Source organism: Mixophyes fleayi, chromosome 6 (genome assembly GCF_038048845.1).
Source record: "Mixophyes fleayi isolate aMixFle1 chromosome 6, aMixFle1.hap1, whole genome shotgun sequence".
NCBI lineage: Eukaryota > Metazoa > Chordata > Amphibia > Anura > Limnodynastidae > Mixophyes > Mixophyes fleayi.
The window spans coordinates 3,929,706-3,952,424 of record NC_134407.1 but is presented as its reverse complement, the minus strand read 5'-3'; the positions used below and the strand labels follow the sequence as shown (position 1 = coordinate 3,952,424).

The window sequence follows — 22,719 nt, the reverse complement described above, 5'->3', positions numbered from 1 at the left end:
GAGCAGTTAATATATAATAGAGGTGAGGGGGGTCTGGAAACTATAAGTGGCTGCCTAACGTCCCCCAGATGGGCAGCGTTGAGAGGACACGAAGCCACTGCTGGATCCAACGCTGAGGGGTCCTCATTAAGCTGCTGGTACTGCTGCGTTTCACTGTCTGATTCATGGATATTTCTGGAATAACCCGCTGCTTGTTAACCTCATCATAAAAAAGCGGGGTCATCTCTGGTAACACACCTACCCCCTGGGGCAGAACAGACATGTTTATCCTGCATCCTCCGGTTTAGAGGGATGGATGACACATGCAGGTTACTGTAGGGGACCCTCTGAATATCCCTCTTATGTCCTCTAGGCTCTGTGCTAAGATCAGCCTCACATAAAACTGGGACAACACCGGACTAAAAAACACATCGGAATCTAACCTAAGTCCTGTAATACAGGGCAGGGGAATAGGCGAAGAGAACTGTCATTTTAGCCCGTGCAAATTGCTGGAAGGTCAGTACATGCTCATCCCCCTCGTCCTCTATAGTGGCAGACAGCCTCCAATATCAGTTTCATTACTATATATCCAGATATCACAGTGACTGTCTGTACACTTTACATAAACACAATCATGGACAGAAGTAGATCACTTCTCCTGCGCTGCATGCAACTCTCATTAAGTGATTATTCTGTGTGTAAGGTCAACTGCACAGTACCACTTCTCCTGTACTGTGCGCAATTCTCAATATGTGTTCTTATTCTCTATGTCTGGACATCTGCACAGTAAATTTCTCATGTACTGTATTCATTTCTCAATATATGTTATTATTCTGTTTATATGGTCAACTGCACAGTACAACTTGTAATGTACTGTATGCAATTCTCAGTATCTATTGTTAATCTGTATTTATGGACAATTGCACCCTTTCATTTGTTCTGTATATTGAATATAATTCTTACAATGTGTTCTGAGTCTGCATGTAGGGACAGGTGCCCAGTACTCCTTCTCTTGTTCTGTATGTAGCTCTCAGTATCTGGTCTATCCCCCTTGTGAGCGTAGCCCAGAGCGTGTGTGTGAATACACTTCTCTGTCCTGTACAATTGGAAGCAGAAGTGACCCAGAACATCTTCTCCACGCAGGGCCCCCGCTGCAGGCAGATGTGATGGACGAGCTGCTCTGAACCGTCCACACTTCCTTTACACTCAGTAACGCAGAGTACAGTTCCCACTTCCCTGAAACTTGGACTCCGCAATGTTCCTCTATAGTTACCACTGAAGACTTTCCAACTGGCGACAGTTCCCCGACACACGCAGCAAACTTCAGCCTTTATCTCCAAGCTCCTCTCACCGGCCAACGGCAGATGTTTCTCCTTCAATTGATTGATCTCATATGGACAAAGATAATCTCTCAAATCCTTACACATCTCCAGCCAGGAAGTAACTGTGCAGTGCATGGGGGGGGGGTTATAAAATGGGGAACAATTGCAAATACCTAATTCAGATCATCATCATCATTTATTTATATAGCGCCACTAATTCCGCAGCGCTGTAATCAATTAAAAGTCCCTAAAATCAGGAGTTGCCCATTGACCAGCAGGTCAGGACTTTTGTCCCCGCCAGCGGAGTGTTAGGAGGTGTGCGCACAGCAATGCAGGGGGTGGTGGTGGGGTAAAGCGGAGGAAAGGGGGGTTGGGGTGATCTAGCACTTCAGATGCACTAGACACGCCCCACCATGAGATGCCACACCCCACAACATGGCCACGCCTCCTCTCCACATTTTGCTAATGAACATATTTCATACATGAGGAGGGCAGCTTACCGGGCACTACAGGTACATTCCAACTTTTTCCATTTTTATCCTTAAATTCTGCTCACTTTAGCCCCATTGATGTAGGCTGACTCCAGAATATGGAGGGGTTCTCTGATGCCCCCACTAAACCAGGAGTGTTCCCCTAACTGCACCTTCTCATCCCTTCTTTCCCATTTAAACAATCCAGTCTGTAAAACAAGATGTTACTTTCCTGTGGGTGTATAATTGGGCACATTCCTGCGTCACCATCCACCCAGTGTGTACTTTCAGAAGATGCTCCCGGCAGATGCCGCCATTTTAGCCCGCAAAACCGTGCGCTGCCATGTACATACGGGCGCATCTGCCCCCTATGTAATACAAAGCAGCATTTGTGTTTTGCAGCATATCATCATCATCATTTACTTATATAGCGCAACCAATTCCGCAGCGCTGTACAGAAAACTCACTCACATCAGTCCCTGCCCCATTGGAGCTTACAGTCTAAATTCCCTAACATACACACACACGCTAAGGAGAATTTTGTCCACAGGCAACTAACCTACCAGTATGAATTTGAAGTGTGGGAGGAAACCAGAGCACCTGGAGGAAACCCACGCAAACACGGGGAGAACATACAAACTCCACACAGATAAGGCCATGGTCGGGAATCAAACTAATTTTCTCAAGAACAGATACATTTGTCATTGAATAAACTTGTTCTTTTACTTGGGGGGCATTTCCTTCATTGCAAAATTGAATCTCAAATTGACATGAAAAACAATTTTCCCATAGTGCACTGGGTGACCCATTGGATTATGGGAAGGTGACATAAATATATCAGTGTAGAGACTGACGGTCTTCCTGCCTTATAATTCTATTTATAGTTATAGGACAAGCATTAAGCTAATTAGAAGAAGACATAAAAGTTTGACAAGTTTATTCCATGCCATGATTGAGCGGCGCTGGGATGATCTATATATAGAAACCAGCCCTGGGCTTGTTGGAATGAGATTTCTGAGTCTGAAAAGTTCAAAGACGGTCTTATCAGCCGCAACAGGAAGGAGGTTTATCACTGCAAACTCCAGGCTGTAGTGTGCAAAACATTTCATCTAACATCATTAACAGCGAGACACCTCTGTATGCAGTATACACACGTGCCCCCAACACGCATGTCCAGCCACACACATCCTTCTGCTGGTGACTGAGCTGATTATTACATGTATGTGTGCATCACTCTGTAGACAGGAGCTGCTGACACCACTTGGTGATAGATGTCTCACTTTCCCCTGTACAATGTCCGTGAGGTTTGTTGAACAAATTCTCCGGTCTCCGGAGCTCTCAGCGTCTTGGGTCAGTTTGCTCCACAGGAAACACGTGATTGCACCTGGTATGAGGGGCTGTTATTGGTGTAACAAGGTGTTATTCTGCCTCACAGCACTGGTTTCATGGGTTTGATGCTGACCATGTGTCTGGCATTTGTATGTTCTCCCCGTGTTGCGCGGGAGTTCTATAGTTTTCTTCCAAAAACCTACTGGTAGGTTAACTGGCTTCAAACAAAAATGGAGCCTAGAGTGTGTGTGGTAGGGAATTTAGATTGTAAGCTCCAGTGGGGCAATGACTGATGTGAATGATTCAATATTTACATAGTATAGATCTCTTTTATATTTGAAATTGATCCAGATTAAGCAACAACCAATCTGTTTCAATCGGGAAAAATCCCTCCAGACCTAATATTGCAGTCCTATTTTTTCCCTATATCCACTACTATCCTTCATTTTAATTAACGGTCATATCCCTGGATACACTTTTCAGCTAAAGATTTGTCTAACCCTTTCTTAAACATATCTATTGAATCTGCCATCACAACCTTCCCTGACAGTGAATTCTATATCGTGACTGCCCTTACTGTAAAGAACCCCTTCCTTTGCTGGTTGTGAAATTTCTTCTCCTCTAACCTTAGGGGGTGAGTGTGTGTCCTGTGTATGGTCCTTGGGGTAAAAAGTTCCCATGAAAGTTCTCTGTATTGACCCTTAATGTATTTGTACATAGTAATCATATCTCCCCTTAGACACCTCTTTTCTAAAGTAAACATGTCTAAACTGGCTAACCTTTCCTCATAACTTAATGACTCCATACCCTTTATCAATTTTGTCGCCCTTCTCTGAACCCTTTCTAGTTCCAAAATATCTTTTTTATAGAGTGGTGCCCAGAACTGTACTGCATATTCAAGACGAGGTCCTACCAACGATTTATACAGTGGCAAAATTACACTGTCTTCCCTTGCATCTATGCCCCTTTTTATGCATGCCAATACTTTGTTTGCCCTTGCAGCTGCTGCTTGACATTGAGCACTATTGCTAAGTCTACTGTCTACGAGCACTCCCAAATTCTTTTCCATTATAGATTCTCCTAAATTAATTCCATTTAATTTATAGAATGTGTGCTTGTTTTTGATTCCTAAGTGCATAACCTTACATTTATCTGTGTTAAACTTCATCTTCCAATTGGCCGCCCAATCCTCCAGTTTATTTAAGTCCCTCTGTTGAGAAGCAACATCTTGCTCTGATTTTATTACCTTACAGAGTTTAGTGTCATCAGCAAAAATAGAAACTTTACTCTCTAAACCATCACCAAGGTTCTCCACTTAAAACTTTTGACCAATTAGAAAATGTTCCACTTATCACAACTCTCTGTTCCCAATTCTCTAACCTCTTTTAGACCCAAGTACAAATGGTGTTTCCTAGACCCTGTTCCCTTATTTTGTAAACCTACCTCTTGTGTGGCACTGTATCAAAGGCCTTTGCAAAATCTAAGTAGACCACATCTACTGTGCTGCCCTGGTCTAAGTTCCCACTAACTTCCTCGTAGAAACAAATTAGATTAGTTTGACATGACCTATCCCTCACAAATCCATGCTGATTCCCACTAATAATCTTATTGCTCACCAAGAAATCCTGAATACTATCCCTTAATATACCTTCCAGTAGTTTCCCCACTATTGATGTCAGGCTTACAGGTCTATAATTCCCTGGTTGTGATCTCGTCCCCTTTTTAAACAACGGCACCACATCTGCTATTCGCCAATCCCTTGGTACTGAGCCAGATATTCTCTGTACAGTGCTGGGTAAGATTACTGGCACTATATAAATAAATAATATACATATAAATGTATTGTTGTATTAGTTGTTTTAAGAGCTCTCTATCTATCCCAACCTGTAACGCAGGTTGGGATAGATATGTATGACAGCACATGTGCACATTCAGTCAGTGGACACAACCTATGTATGATATATCACAATATAAGCAGAATATTGAGTATATAATGACCAGGGCCAGACACAGAAGTGTCTGTAGATAATTGCACGCTCAAGTACTGGGAGACATTGCAGTTGTGTTATACAGTGCAGACAAACAGTGGCATTGTGCGGTATAATAGCACACTTATATTATCCGCAGCAACATAACCAGCTTTTCCTTACAGTATTTCACTTTCCGCCCCTTCAGTGTGAGAAGTCAGAGGAACTCAGCAACAATAAACCTTTTCATTTCGGGTTTTTTTTTGTAATGGGGCAATGAATGTGGACAATTGTTTATTTGTAAGCGTGAGGCGAGAGGCAGACTGGAAATGGGTCTGAAACCAAACCTTTAACCCTTCAGTCCTAATGCAATCGCTGCGAGGAGCTGGAGGAGATTGGGAATAATGGAAGTTCTGTGTCTGGTCTTCTGCTGTGATGTCACCAGCGCGTTAACCCTTGTATGGACAGAAACGTCATCCAGAGGGGAGAGGTCATAATAGGTCATGTTACTGGTGGTCTTATAAGAGAGACGAGACTGGGTATACGGTGGCTCAGTGGTTAGCACTTCTGCCTCACAGCACTGGGGTCATGAGTTCAATTCCTGACCATGGCCTTATCTGTGTGGAGTTTGTATGTTCTCCCCCTGTTTGCGTGGGTTTCCTCCGGGTGCTCTGGTTTCCTCCCACACTCCAAAAACATACTAGAAGGTTAAATGGCTGCTATCAAATTGACCCTGGTCTCTCTCTCTATCTTTCTGTCTGTGTGTATATTAGGGAATTTAGACTGTAAGCTCCAATGGGGCAGGGACTGATGTGAGTGAGTTCTCTGTACAGCGCTGCGGAATCAGTGGCGCTATATAAATGATGATGATGATGATGATTCTGGATCCTATAACCCTGGGGTCAACTACAACCAATACTCTCCAATGCTACACACAAATAAACGAACAGTTACGCAACAGATAAAGAACACTTCTGAGGAAGGTAACTAGATAACCGAAATTCTGCCTGACACTGCATGCTGGTACTTGTAGTTCCCCAACCCCTTGAGAGTTACAGGTTGTCTAAGCTTGGCCTACACACAGTCCTTGATGTCTGGCATCAGACATATTCTTTACCTGGGCAGTATGATGGCACAGTGGTTAGCATTGCTGCTTCACAGCGCTGGGTTTATGGATTCTATTCCGACTAGGGTCCTATCTGTGGGGAGTTTGTATGTTCTCCCCGTGTTGGCGCCAAAGTCCTCTGGAGGCTCCAGTTTTCTCTCACATTACAAAGGAATTCTATTAGGTTAATTAGCCGTTGACAAATGGACTCTAACATGTGTGTGTGTGGCAGAGAATTTAGATTGTAAGCTCCTATGGGGTTGGTACTGGTTAAATATTCTCTGTACAGCGCTGCGTGACATTGTGGAGCTATATAAAAAAAGTTAATAACTACCAGCAAAAACAGTTCAGTTGGGATCAAATTCCATATTTGATAACAAGTTGACTTTCACACATTGTTACAGACTCTTTGGCTTCATAATAGTTACAAAAAAACAATGTTTAACTCCATCAGTTTAACAGCAGTAATAATAATCCGTTTTACAGAGATCTGCTACATTGTTTCCACAAAGTAATAAGCTAAATGTGCTCATAAGGCCGATCCTGATCTACATCTAATTGGGATCCATCGGGTATGGATTGGGACAGACAGGAAGAGCTTGTCATGTTGTGGCAGGACCTGGAGTGGGGCGTTCCTGCATGAAGACCACCGCCACCCGGGAGCTGAAGCAGTTCTGTAAGGAGAAATAGGCCAAATGTGCCGGACGGACCAGCAGTTACCGTAAACGGCTGATTGAAGTCATTGCTGCTCCCGCTGGTCACACCACTTACTGAAAGCAACAGGTTCACATACTTTTTCCGACAACAAAATTTAATGCTGGATCATTTTGAGAAATAAACGAATGAAAAAATGATATCATTTTGTGCGCTGATTTATTGGGTTTTGTTTATCTATTTTCATGACAGCTCCACTGTATGTACGTGAATACTCAGACAGATGTATGGCCGATCTAACAGTAGTCCAGGCTGCCGGCCAAGTCCTACTGTGGTGAACAGTGACGGGAAGGAGGAAGGAAGTGATAGCTCAGACTACTATCATATCACTCTGTATTGATGCACGGCAACTGAAATCTTCAGCTCACAAGTATATATGTTGGAAATACTTTAATGCGTGATCTTTTTTCCGGCAGGAGGCTGCAGTAAAGTTAAATGCAAAAATGTTCAGCTCATCATATTATCAATTGGAGGATTTGAATTAATAGAAATAATATTCAACCCCTTAATAAGTAACATAACATTTAGGATAATTGACATTAGCTCATCCATTCTCTTCACCACTGACAATCTCTGCTCTGTTCTAATATATAATATAATATAATATAATATAATATAAACAATCTCTATCTTTATGTTCCGCCAATTAGCAGCGACGTAAACCCGGTTTCTGACCAGAGCAGAACACGATGGGGATAAAAGTGATAAAGTAAATAATACAATCAGACATAGCGAGGCAGCTAGTACACGATAAATGTAGATATTCTCCTTTTCCTTAGAATATTATTATTATCTGCTGTAGATTGGTAAATAGTTACAGGCTCCCTCTATATACCAAGCACCATGTCTGACACAGCTACAGTCCACAAAAATCCCCGTCAGTCCAAAACCAAATAAAATCCTAAAGTTAGTTAGAATATAGAGCAATACAGACTCCTCAAGTTAACGGGAAAAGAAGCCCCTTATTCCAAGTTAGCTGGAAAGCAAACTTCTCCCCCCAAGTTCACTAGGAAAGAAGCTGTAAATTCATTACTAAACAAACCTAATCAGCCCAAGTTCATTAGAAAACAGGACTTTTACCCATGGTCATATTTACATCATTGGAGACTTCTGACACAATCCTTTACTACCCTAACCCCGATCTGTCTGACATACCTTCTACACAAATAAAGGTGCTCTCTAATAGACAGAGATGGGAGAACTAATTTAGCAGATTCTTAAATCATCAGTGAATAAAATCCAATATTTAGAGAATTAACAAAACCCACTGGACAACTCAGCCAATCACAGCGCATAGAATGTTGAGAAGCCAATCAGCAAGCGTCAACTAACGTCACAGGTCTATAGCCTTATATAAAGAGCTTACAGTCCGTCGCACCCTCCATCATTGTACTTATGGGCGACGTTTATGGACACTCTGTGACCGCGAGTAGCTCAGACTACTCTAACCTGATGTGTGTACAGCATTTGTTCCATCCTGTTATCTCTGGAAGCACCGGGTGAAATTGGTAAATGTTACCGGAGGGCTGGCAGATTTTAGCCCGGGGGGCAAGAGTCGACTCAGCAGCCTATTTTAAAGGGAAAAAATGCAGGTGGCTCAGTGACCCAGCCCAAGGTAGCCGACTATGGGACCAGCCTGGGGTGCAGATGCCCCCTGCCCCAGCCCATCCTGCCCCTGGTTGTTACTCTTACTAGTTGAAGGATGACCGCACAAGGAGCATACACAAAACTCACAACTCAATCCCCCTACTGTAAGCTGTACGTATCTTACCCCAGCCTCATGTAAAGGTAATGTAGGCAAAAGTACCAAGTAATAAAACTCCCTCCCAATTCTACAACTTATGTACAGAAAATGATTGAACCATCTGAACAAGAAACATCATTATTACAAACATTGACAAATTATATCGCTCTACAATCTCCTACATGATTGAAATCAGTAGAGAAAATAATTATATTACCAATAATACACAAGGTACAAACAAATAACACTCCAGGGACTGGAGTAACACGATCACGGTTCATAAATCCAGCGCTTGATTATCAGGAAACATTTTAGGGAGTTCTAGAAACAACAAAGTTTCGGAGAGGTCACATGACAAGTGCTTTCACTTCTGAAGATCTCCGACAGCTCCTAAGTAGGTGAGGCCGCTGGAATTAAGGGCAGGAAGGGCACAGCCAAAAACAATGGGACCCTGACTGCATGGAACATTTCCACCCAGGGGCCCTCTAAAAATAATGTTTATTTTCATTAGAATTGTAGCAGGGATGGGCTGGGAAACAATCAATGGTCTCAGAGAGAACAATAGGTAATAGGGCATCTCGTTCCCCCCACACAATGACACAATACTGCACCAGCCAGGTTATATATAGTCAGGAATATTCCTCATTATAAAAGATGCGTATTTATCAAAGGGCTTCATGCTATAAAACAAGGAGTTACCGCAGTTGATAAGATTCAGTGGAGGCTTCCTCGTGGCCTAATTAATAAGCATCGCTGCTATACTTGTTCTCTTATCGCTATCCCAGGACTATGCCTAGGATGTCTGAACAACCAACACAATTACATTGATACATGTTTACATTCTCTCATTAAGGGGTAAATTTATCAAGCTGCTGGTTTGAAAAAGTGGAGATGTTGCGTATAGCAACCAATCAGATTCTAGTTCTCATTTATTTAGTACACAAAGTCCATCTTTACCTTTTAATAGTTTTCAGCTTTTTTCATTGCTAATTTGTATAGCGATTTATTTGTTCCGGTAATGTCTGACTGATAAATCCTGCAGAGCATCTCACACTTAAGCTGCAACATTGTTTTATTGTTTAACCTTCACTTCCTCAATACCTGCACTTTCTAAAGATCCTGTTCCTATAAATAATTTCATAGAGGAAGTGTGCTCCTGTCAGTTTCCGCCTTACCTGCTCTAATGATTCTGGTAAACGGATTACTAACAAACTGATAACTCAAGATGAGAAGTGCCAGGTTATATGGGTAGGTGGTATATATAGGGAAGATGGTGTATTGCCCACTCGCATTCAAAGATGGCGAGTACGTGAGTATTATACGAGTCCAATTCTGAGACCTAGAATTTAAAGTGAATTTGTCATGTCATTTAGAAAAATAAAACTGCCTGAGTCAAAAGCCTTTTGCAATGGTCAGCACGGTGGCTCAGTGGTCAGCACTTCTACCTTACAGGACCATGGGCGCACGCAGGATTTTTAAGAGGGGGTTCCCCCCCCCCAAAAAAAAAACCATAGAGCATGTGCAGCAGCTCCATTTAGGCGGCACTGCACTGAACAGCATCCGCGGCGGTGCTGTATTGTACTACAGATGCTTCTTTGACAGCGCCTAGTGGAGTAAGTTGAGGGTCATGTGACCTATTCTCCAAGTATAGACATATTCCAGGGTCACAACGGAGGTGTGGCTTAATGATGTGATTTGCATCAGCAGGCCCCACCCCATTTCATAGGAAGGGGCACTTGTCACCCTGACCACCCCGCGGGGATCAGCACATGCCCCTGTACATGGGCGTGGCATACTCTCTCATTAATACGCATTAATATTTATCTCTGCCCAGAAGATGCCCGGGACTTCATGACCAAGGTGACTACAGGGCAGCGGTGAGCAACAGACGGCCCACCGAGCCTTTACCTGCGGACCCACAGCCGACTGCTCCCGATCTTATCATCAGCTCACTTCCGCATCTCATTTAAATTTAGCATGCCCGATGCTGCATGCTTAATGTATTTGCAGTGTCACTGGCGTGTTTTCTTAATTACACTCAGCATACAGAACAAGAGAAGTGGTACTGTGCAGTTGTCCATACATACAGAATAAGAAGAGATACTGAGAATTACAACCAGCATACAGAACAAGAGAAGTGGTACTGTGCAGTTGTCCATACATATAAAACACCAAGGAAAGGGACATGGACGGTTCAAGTGTTTGTCCTCCGATTGCTAATGAGATCTCAGGGAGTGGAAACAGGAAAAAATGCTTCATTAACTTTATTACTTTTTTATAATGAATATGGAACAATCCCAGTGCGCATGTGAGAGCCGGGAAGTCTGACTGATAGCAGACTGGCCCGGTGAGCAACAACACTTCTTACCACTTCTGTCCAGTGTCGTCGGATTGCTATCGCTCAGCTGCCCCGCGACTTTTTTTGTTAAATTGTGTTGTGAAGACGATCGCAGTGATATAGAGACGGATCTTGATAAATAGGCCCCAAAATTTTAAATGGAAGAGGCAGAACGGAATCTTTGGAGATACTGCAGTAAGAGGATCGCAATATTACGCTGTCGTTGGCAGTGCTCTTATAACGCACTAGCGATATTCTGGGAGGGTTCCAAACCCAAATATTTTACAGCCTAATTATAACTGAATTACTGTTACCTACTGTCAGTAATACAATATCACAGATCAGCAGAAAATACTACAGCAATCTGCAAACACAGGAAACACACCATCCTGAGACATAACATGAATAACTGTTCCAGGAGTGGGGCCTTAGGAATGCTTCATTTTCCACCCTAGAAACCTCCCCATCCTTAAGATTGTCCTCACTTGAGGGAGGTGTCCGCTCCTTGTTTATTTTGGTTGAGTTCATATGATTTGCAAACATAGTTGTGTCCTTTGTGGTTGAAAACAAGATATAAAACAATCATCAGCAGCACAAAGGGTTAACTGTTTCACAGAAGGCAGCAACATTGTTGCAACATAGTAACAAGATAACAGTAGTTGTGGCTGCTGGTAAAGTTACATTGTTGTGAATAGGAAAGGGGCACTACTAGGTGGAGGAACTTAATATATGATAGTTCTTATACTTGGGGCTAGATTTACTAAGCTGCGGGTTTGAAAAAGTGGGGATGTTGCCTATAGCAACCAATTAGATTCTAGCTTTCATTTATTTAGTACCTTCTACAAAATGATAGCTAGAATCTGATTAGTTGCTATAGGCAATATCCCCACTTTTTCAAACCCGCAGCTTAGTAAATCTAGCCCTTGGAGTCTGCAAAAAAAAGCTGCAAATCAATAATTTACTAATCCTTTTATTATCCCTATTGGGGAATATTGATTAAAATGCATCTAGTTCCAAGTCTAAATAGGAGCATACGTGTGCGCCCACTTTCTGGGCGTGCGCAGAGCGATATCACACAAACTGCCACACGTCCCACTCATTACTTACTATATGGTTTTAAAACACCAGCAGAAAATAACAGCACTTTTCTATGTAGATTATCATTTTAAAAAAGCTACTGAGGGCTACTGGTGAACCCCTGACAGCTCAGAGGGCAGCACTGACCCAGGGTGGTGGTGGAGGGTACAGGGGGCGACCGCACTCAATGAGCCGGGTAACTATATTATCAGATGTTACATTTAAGTGACAATACAATAATCACAACGTTGAGGTTACTTTAGTTTGTTCACATTTCTTAAAACCTTTGGGCTTCTGTGCTCCTGGTCTGTGAAAGTGAGGACGTCTGGCTGGAGGCCTTCGTTCTATACATAGGTATTGTGCTTTGTGTGTTATAATTACGATTTCCTGTTTATCTGTGAGCAGCTAATTTTGTGCTGGTTCTGACTTTGCACCCACAGTGATAAGCTGGGGGAGCTATGGAGGGAGATGTCTCAATCTTTCCTCCCCCAGTATCAGGAATGTGAGATCTGCTGGGAATTTTGTTTCAGAACTGAGTTATTTACATGTGTTTCAGGAAGGAGAACAGAAGGGAGGTGACTGACAGCCGGGAAGACGGCTTTTTCTTTTTGAAAGGCCAAAAGAATGGTTTCTAATGTGAAATAAAATGTATAACACTTGCTACAAAATTCTTTATCCTGTGTATGGAAGTTTTTATGTATGTTAGAAGCAGGGTCGCCCCAAAGCAGAATGATACCGGAATCTGCTCCCCGTTGGTTGGATCTCTCTGTAGGGCCCAATTTAGGGTTCAGGCCGCCCTCGGCTAATACATTCATAGTGCCCCCGCCTTCCGTGCCAGGCTAAGACGCGGTAGGTCAAACCGATCTTGTATTTAATTTAAAATCCAGCTTCCTTCACACCCCCCCCAATCCCTCCCCCCCCGGCCAAACCAATCTTTATGTTCCTGTGATGCTGAAACTCAGCTCCACTTGGCTTTTTAAAGGGTCACAACAATCTTTGTCACTCATATCATTAAAATCAGAACTGTGTAGCAGAATAGAGACATGAACGAGGGCTACTGAGGGTGACGATGTGACGGGGACGGGGGAGGTGGCTGTCACACCTGCGCCTGTCGTCATCCTTGTCTCTCCCACTCGCTTATCCTCAAGCGCCCACCCAAGTATGACTCACTGTATTCAGCCTTTACCCTGGGAATACATCAAGATTAAATCCTTACTACGTTTTCCTTTTTACTTAGGAGAACAACTATTCTCTTATATTTTAAAATGGTTTTCAGTTTATAAGTCTTCCTGTCACCTTTCTGCACCCTCCCCAAAAGCCCTGTGCCCTAGGCTAGAGCCTAGTCAGCCCATTGGATAAGCACGCCCTGCTGTTGGGCACAGTTAATAGCAGATATAAGGTAGAAGAGGGCCGATGCCGCCTCTCTTACAATGCCTCCTGAAAAAGGGTACGCGAGTGACCTTATATTCATCAGGGGCTCTAGACACAAGGGGTACAGAGCCTTACACAGTGGTATAGTGAACCCCATACTATAGAGTCCGTCCAATGGGTGGCACACGAGCTGCATGCTAGTCCACAACCTACGGTGGGCAGCGATGACAATGCCCCCAATGTGAGCCATGAGGTCTCGCTGCCCACTCTCTCTTCACTCTCAGGGGTTTATTTACTGAACTATTTAAAAAGCAAAAGTGGAGATGTTGCCCATAGCAACCAATCAGATTCTACCTGTCATGTTCTATAATGCACTAGATAAATGATAGCTAGAATGAGTAAATGTAATAAATCCACCCCTCAGTCTCACTTACATCATTAGTTGAAACGTCTGCTGCAAATAGAAGCCACATGGGTTTAATATAACTTAAAGCCACCTCTAGTTTCTCACACCGTAATTATATTAGATGCTTTCCATTGGCTCATACATTGTGGACGGACCGCTGACCAATACTGTATGGTGAAAAGTCGAGAGATGGTCATAAGGTTGGCACAGGACTGTATACTTCTGGGCGTAGGGCATGCGGCTGGTAACCTTTGTACGGGTGTATAACTGGCATGAGGTTGTCCTCATGGGGCTGTTATGGTGGGCACAGGGCTGTATGCTTCTGGGCGTAGGGCATGCGGCTGGTAATCTTTGTACGGGTGTATAACTGGCATGAGGTTGTCCTCAGGGGGTTGTTATGGTGGGCACAGGACTGTATGCTTCTGGGCGTAGGGCATGCGGCTGGTAATCTTTGTACGGGTGTATAACTGGCATGAGGTTGTCCTCATGGGGCTGTTATGGTGGGCACAGGGCTGTATGCTTCTGGGCGTAGGGCATGCGGCTGGTAATCTTTGTACGGGTGTATAACTGGCATGAGGTTGTCCTCATGGGGCTGTTATGGTGGGCACAGGGCTGAATCTATGGGATTGGGTCTAACATGAAGTTATGGGACCCCAAAGTAGAGCTTTGAATGCCCCCTCCTCTGCTCCTACCTTTTCACCAAGAGTTGGCATTATAGCGATATTCCCTCAGTTAGAGCCCAGAACTGCCAGGCCCCCCTTACCCCTAGATCCTGGGACACTATAGTTCTGGTATTTATGGGCAAAGGACTATGGTGGGCATGAGGCTGGTATGACAGGCACAGGACTGTATATGTGAAGGGCAGTATGCTGAATGTAGTCTGCTATGTACAAGTATTTCCCTTCTCTGTTGTGTTACGCCCAGCACAATACGTGTATCCCTTATACTGCCCACAACATTAACTTCTTCACAATTCCCTCCCTTCCCCTGCTATCTGGTGCTCCAACTCCAAGGGCCCCCAAAAAACTGCCCCTCTGTACTTATGTAGTATTACATAACTGCTAATAACTCACCAAGGAGATCTGTACCCATATAACATCACGAGCCCGCAGGACGAGAGCTTCATACAAGTTACCTAAACCCCAGGTGACTTCTAATATCCAAACTAAATTACCATAGGGAGCGTTAATCCTTACAGGGTTTCCTACTGAACACTGAGGTGATGAAAACTCACCAATTATACAGATATTATTTACAAGTGTTTATACAAATATTATTTATATGACTTGTGTATAATATGAAAGGGGCCTAACCAAAGAGCTGACCATCTAGAAGACTATATCTATAACTACTAAGACAGCATCAGCTATTATCATCATCATTTATTTATATAGGTTCACTAATTCCGCAGCGCTGTACAGAGAACTCACTCACATCAGTCCCTGCCCCATTGGGGCTTACAGTCTAAATTCCCTAACAAACACAGAGACAGACACACACAATGAGGGAGACTAAGGTAAATTTAATAGCAGCTTATTAACGTACCAGTATGTTTTTGGAGTATGGGAGGAAACCAGAGCACCCAGAGGAAACCCACGCAAACACGGGGAGAACATACAAACTCCTCACAGATAAGGCCATGGTAATGGAATTGAACTCATGACCCCAGTGCTGTGAGGCAGAAATGCCAGTCACATTTGTATGTTGGGGAACAATCTGTTACACACAGACAGGTGAAGATTCCATATTTAAAACCCTAGGAAGTCACAGTTGTTACTAAATGTGTCAGTATGTTTCTATCCTCCTCTATTCCAGCAGAGCTGAATGTAACTCACAGGGTAATTATAGTTACCAGTTAAAAAATAGACTTTAAATGACAGAGCAGACAGAAGAGCCAGATTAAGAGGGGGGTGGGGGGGGGGGGGGGCGGTACTCACTGCCCCCCCCCTCCTGCCTGTCCTCTGCAGCGGAAGCTCCGCTCAACCCAATAGCATCATATTCTCTGCCATCATTTCTCTCTGGCTGCTCCCCAGATTGTCCTGGATACTCCCAAATTAGGGGGACACCTCCAGGAGAGCAGGTAATTCCCCCTGAGATCCCTAACCTGCTCCAAGATGGGCGAGGACGTGATGTAAATCACGTATTATGCCCCGCCAACCTCAGTAAACACCAAGTGGCGGGGGGTGAATTGTGTCATCATGCAGCTACCGCTCAGGTGGGTGGGACCAGTGGTGGGATTATCCAGCTCACTAATGGTGCAAATTACTTATTTTCTTTGTTCGCCTCTGAAACTCCCATAAGTGAGGTAAGAAAATTAGGCAACAATAAGATGACTTCACTGATCTATAAATAATCTACAACAGTTTTTCGCTCCCTTTACCTGTTGTGACTCATCACGTTGATTATAAAGTAATTTATTAGAACAAAAACAATGTTCGTTATCATAGAATGTTCTTTGTTCTTGGAATATACAGCACAGTCCGGATCACCGGGGTAAGCTGAGACTGGGGAGTGTAATATACTGATTATACATCACTTGTATCAGGGGAGGGCTGGCAATTGTTTTTACTCCAGGGGGTAAAGACTCGCCCCAGCAGCCTATCAGGTAGATTTTAAAGTAAACCAAAAAAATGCAGATGTTCCAGTGATCCAGCCCCAGGTAGCCCAGTATGAGACTGGCCCTGGGGGCAGAGGGCCCCCCTGATCCCCCCAGCCCAGACTGCCCTGACTTGTATACATAGCTGCCTCTTACATGGGGATTTGAAATCAGGGTTTTCCTTTTTGTTCATAGTAATAATAATAATAATAATACTAATACTAAACACACCGGATCTCAGTTACATATCTGGACGGTCCGCACGGCGTACATGAAGGTGTATTCCTACCCTCCACTCTGGGAAGACCACTCCCACACTAGACGTGTCCCTAAAGGTTTGGGAAGGGGGAGACATCGAAATGGTCGGACCTCCGACTGCTTTAATACCACCTCTGGACCGCTACGCCCTCCTCGCCCCCCAACATCTCTGCTCCACCTGCGGTTCCCACTTCACTCTCAAAAGTGCAGAGTGGAAGCATCTTCTGAGCCAGCGGATGCACAATGGGTGCACAGAGGAGCCCCCCACTCTTTTGAAAGCAAATAGGGGGACCTGGGAGACTATGACATCCTGCAATGCACTGTGCCCCCTCCCTGTCCCTTTCATTCAATTACACTAAGTTCTTCTTTTACATCACTGCTTTTTCACCTGTTTGAAACCTTTTATTACAAAATGACATCTCATTTTTGCCAGGAACATCCTCTCCCTACCCAACTTTTCCCATCATCCTCTGCAAACGCCACCATCTTGCACCGTAGAATTTGAGGCGTACGATCGACCAAGGCAGATGTTGAGCTGTGTCATGGCCGTTTTGTGTTTTGTTAATGACCTGAATAGTTTGGATGCAATTAAGACCTAATTGCGGAGCTAAACTGATACAAAACCCCCAACAATTTATTTATTGTTAAACCTGAATTATTTGTTTGCAAAAAATCATCTTGGTCAACATCAAGGGTAGTTCTGTCCTAGGAGGGCAGATGGGGACCCTCTGGACCAAGATACCGTGTCCTGGGGGAAGGCTCAGCAGACCCCAGAACAAAAGTGTCACCCCCTAATCCTGTGGCAAATGGGGAGACCCAAGACCCTCGCCCCCCGATGAGCCATTTGTTTTCAGGGTGTCAGAGATGAAGGGGTCCACCCAAAGTTCTGCACCTTTGTGCACCTTTTTGTGTTGTCTTCCGAGCGCTCCTAAGACCAGGAGCACCGATCCCGGACGCACATAAATACAAAGCAAAAGAAAAGTTTCCAAAGGTCATTAAAGTCAGATGTTATAGGAAACTAATTGGAAAGAGAACTTGGCTGTAAATGCCGCTTGCTGTGTCAGCCTCAGTTTGGAGAGTAACACTGTTTGTTCTTCTTACAAGCTGTATTATTATCTAGGTGAATGTTTATAATTCTCCTGTGAAACCTGCTGCCCAGGTACCTGGATACATCTCACCCACATCAGAATAATAATCTGTCGGGACTTCCTCAGAAGAGGATGAAAAACCAGTCTGGTCTGATTGTTCAGAACGTCCCGCAGATAACCTGACAGACAGGCGATACCATCTCTCCCTCAGTTTCTCAGACTCAATTCCCAGAATTCCTGAAAAGTAGACTAAATGCTGATAAGGCCGCTAAATTCAGGTATCTGCGCTTCAAAGATCTCTGCAGCCAACAGGAACATACAGACATGCATACCAGGAACATACAGACAGACATACCAGGAACATACAGACAGACATACCAGGAACATACAGACAGACATACCAGGAACATACAGACAGACATACCAGGAACATACAGACAGACAACAGGAACATACAACCATCACAGGCAAACATGCATAAAGTGAACATGCATACATACATACATACATACATACATACATAACATGCTAGCTAACCAGTGTGCCATACACCAGTATATGTAATTCCATTACACTACCGGCTGCTATCGGCAGTACCACATTTTTTTCTTTGCAAAGCTTCCCATGTTAACCAAATAACACATAATGGTAACAAAAAGAATGTAACATACAATACATAAACAGCTGGACAATGGTGGATACAACGAACCATTCTGTATCTGGACTGATATTGGGGTACTGTTAAAGTGTAATTTTTAATAAATCCATATAATTGTATCTTTAATTGGCAGTTCATTGTACTTTACTGTAGTGCTAGATTTGTCCTTAACAATTAAGCTTCCTATATTGAATAAAATACCTTTCGGTCACTGGCTACTTTGAATATTAATTAGAGTCTCATTTGTTACTCATGGAACCTAATCTATATGTAAAAACTAGATTTGCATATATATTTAGCATAAACACCGCCCTTTGTTGTATTCACAAGTCATATGTAAACACAGTGAGAAGCAGGTTTACACACCAGGATTATGGGGATCAGCCCTGATTAACATTCTGAGATAGACTAGAATCTATGTTCAATATCTTAATAATAAGATAAGTATTAAGTAAAAGGTTTAGAGTCTTTCAGGAAATCACTGTCATATCTGTTGTTATATCCTCACTAATTTAAGACTAAATATGACTTCACTAATTGTGATATTTCTGTTTAAGGTTTACCTGTGATTAATTGACCAAAGATTCAGATGTCAACATTGCCCGAGGGACCAAAACAAAGACGCCCTTCTACCCGCCCAGAGAGACTGAACTTACTGCATATTAGACAGAACTTACTGCATATTATAATTAACTTCTTTTTGGAATTGCTGTATAACATTGTAATAATTGATGTATATTTGTGAACTTTTCCCATCCCCAAAACTTTGTTCAGAAGGTATAAACCCCCCAGTCTGTCAGTCAGAGGGATCCGTAAGGACACACTATGGGAGAAGCGCTGCATGATTCAATTTTAAACTAATGTTCTATTAATAAATGTATTTATTTTGCCTTTAAGCAACTAGATTGGACGATCTATTATTTTCCACTTTATTAGTATGATTAAGTTTAGAGTTTCATAAATGTCCATCTACTGGGAGTACCCCTGTCTTACACTGCAGGAAATGTTGTATGGAACAGATCTTCCTGTGATAATAACATTGGTAGATACGGACAATCGGGGCCCTGGGCTGTACGTATGACAGGGGCCCCGACTCCACACGTGTGACTCCATCAAATGTACATCACACAGAGCTCCCCTCATCTTTCCCTTGTTTTAGGGTTGGTCCTTCCCACAGTGTAGAAGGGAAGCCTGGCCCAGGGCCATCTTAACAACATTATGGGCCCCTGGGCAGAGCAGTACACCGGGGCCCCTATATATATATATATATATATAGATATAGATATAGATATAGATATAGATATATAGATATAGATATATAGATATATAGATAGATATAGATATATAGATGTATATAGATATAGATATATAGAGATAGACAAATGTACTTGCTCAGTGACCCTTGAAGGTTTGTTTTGCAGGTTTTTTCTTTTGCAGGATTATTTATTCTAATTAAGAGCCCTGCCTATGGGGCCGAATGGAAAAGATGGCCCTGGCCTGGCCCCTCTAGGGAGATACCTATATTCATATACAAATCAGGGACAATAACAGAAATATCCCAAATATCCATAATGATAGTGAGAAACTTGTCACAATAACAATATGTATCACAATAAGTATCCACTATCAGGAGAAAATACAGATATCTCAGACAGACTTCATTCTATGTCTGGAAGACAGTCTGAAATACTGGTATACTGCCTGATAAGTGTGTGTGTGTGTGTGTGTGTGTGTGTGTATCATTGTCTGTGTGTGCATCACTGTGTGTGTGTATGTGTGATGTGTCTCAGTGTATTGTTGTGTGCATGTCTGTCTGTGTGCATGTTTGGTGTGTGTCTGTGTGTGTTATGCACGTGTGTGAATATGAACATAGATAAAGGAGGGCACATCTGTACACATGTCCGCAACCTCATTATATATAACATAGACATCCCTCTCCCCACCTCCCCTTATCGCACATATGCCCCCCAATCTCAACGCTCACACATCTCCCCCACACTCTCCCCCTATCACATATGCCTACAGCAGAGAGGGCATGCTAGTACTTGTAGTTCTACCCCAGAACAGAGCGTTGCCTATATGACCAAAATCATCCTTTTCCTATAGTAGTAGGTACCTGTTCCCAGGTGACTTTATAAAGCGAGTTGTACTATAGGTGACATTGGATGGTCTGTCCCCCAGTAATTCCTCTCATACACTGAGGGGCAGCCAGCAGACAAGTATGTAGTATACGACACATATGTAGTATACAGGCTGTATGTCTACATAGTGAGCACAGAGCATATATAAACCTATTAAGCACACAGGTCACTTCTACTGCTGAATACGTCTAATTAATGATGTGAAAAGACCCTCCAGAGTCTCATCAGATTTTCATTTATCCACTGAGCGTTTCCTGACTTTCCAACTTCATCTGACCTGGGTATTAATACAGTGACTTCACAACCTGTGCAGTGTAAGGGTTAATGTACGGAGTGATCCCTACTCACTGCCAGCAGCAACAGGGTTAATCACTGAGGAATACTGGGAGCTGCATATACTGAGTCACTATCAGAAGACAAAAGAAATACCATTCAAATCACAGGGTAACCACGAAACCCCTCTCTGCATCAATGAGGTCTGTGTACACTAACTCACCTTGTTCTGTTATCAGAACCTACCGCAATCTTCATAATCCCTATACAATAACTCTCATAATAATCATTATACTACACAGACCTATGTTACATACAGAGCACAAGGCTTCCATGTGTGAATGGACTAAAACCACTGTCAATACCAAATAAAGTACAAACAATAAAGTTGTGTAGAGTAACAAAAACTAACAACTATATCTATCTATCTATATATATATATATATATATATATATATATATATATATATATATATATATATATACATATATACACACACACGATAAACTTACTGTATGGTCATCACTGCTGTTACATATTTTATTCAGTTTTGTGCAAATATTTAACCAATTAAATTCTAAACATAATCTGTTATTAGACAGTTCTCAAGAAACATGGATTACATTGTAGTACATGTCAGTAGTATAGATAGATATATATGATTACTATTTTCTTGGGTATAACACATATATTATCTGTAACTCCTGCAATTTATGCTGACATTATATATATATATATTTCTATTGTATCAGCCCTACACCGATAACAGATTCATATTATACAGAAGTCCTGCGTGCTGTGGTATTCTGTTACATACATAGTGATACAATGTATCACTGATCGGTTACAGTTACACTCTCTGCCCATGGTACTGATCCCCGCATCTCTCAGTGACAGTCCGGTACCTCTATAGTTCTCCATCTGCCCGGCCAGGATCTGTCCTCTGTTAGTTCCCAGGATTTGGAGAATAATATCCCAGCGCTGTGCAGGGCTCCCGGTAACGTGTAGCTGAGGACTGAGGACTGAGGCTTCCTCCTGCACAGCCCCTCCCTGTGAAGTCACTCACACATCAGCCTGGGAAAGAGAACTTCGCAGCCCCCTGTATCCCCAACTCTGTGAGCACCAGTACCCCTGTCCTTTATACATTAACCCCTCACCCTCCAGGAAGCACCAGTACCCCTGTCCTTTATACATTAACCCCTCACCCTCCAGGAAGCACCAGTACCCCTGTCCTTCATACATTAACCCCTCACCCTCCAGGAAGCACCAGTACCCCTGTCCTTTATACATTAACCCCTCACCCTCCAGGAAGCACCAGTACCCCTGTCCTTCATACATTAACACCTCACCCTCCAGGAAGCACCAGTACCCCTGTCCTTCATACATTAACCCCTCACCCTCCAGGAAGCACCAGTACCCCTGTCCTTTATACATTAACCCCTCACCCTCCAGGAAGCACCAGTACCCCTGTCCTTCATACATTAACCCCTCACCCTCCAGGAAGCACCAGTACCACTGTCCTTTATACATTAACCCCTCACCCTCCAGGAAGCACCAGTACCCCTGTCCTTTATACATTAACACCTCACCCTCCAGGAAGCACCAGTACCCCTGTCCTTCATACATTAACCCCTCACCCTCCAGGAAGCACCAGTACCACTGTCCTTTATACATTAACCCCTCACCATCCAGGAAGCACCAGTACCACTGTCCTTCATACATTAACCCCTCACCCTCCAGGAAGCACCAGTACCCCTGTCCTTTATACATTAACCCCTCACCCTCCAGGAAGCACCAGTACCCTGTCCTTTATACATTAACCCCTCACCCTCCAGGAAGCACCAGTACCCCTGTCCTTTATACATTAACCTCTCACCCTCCA

General features: G+C 43.2%; 1 protein-coding gene across 1 annotated transcript in view; it reads right to left on the bottom strand.

The window, feature by feature from the left end:
- Nucleotides 1-21,899, bottom strand: part of AFAP1L2 (actin filament associated protein 1 like 2) — a 101,867-nt gene extending 79,968 nt beyond the window's left edge. Inside the window, exon 1 of the mRNA XM_075215631.1 lies at nucleotides 21,743-21,899. Coding sequence (XP_075071732.1) covers nucleotides 21,743-21,758 — 16 coding nt within the window. The 5' untranslated portion in view covers nucleotides 21,759-21,899. The remainder of the gene's footprint in view (nucleotides 1-21,742) is intronic.
- Nucleotides 21,900-22,719: the final 820 nt, after the last annotated feature.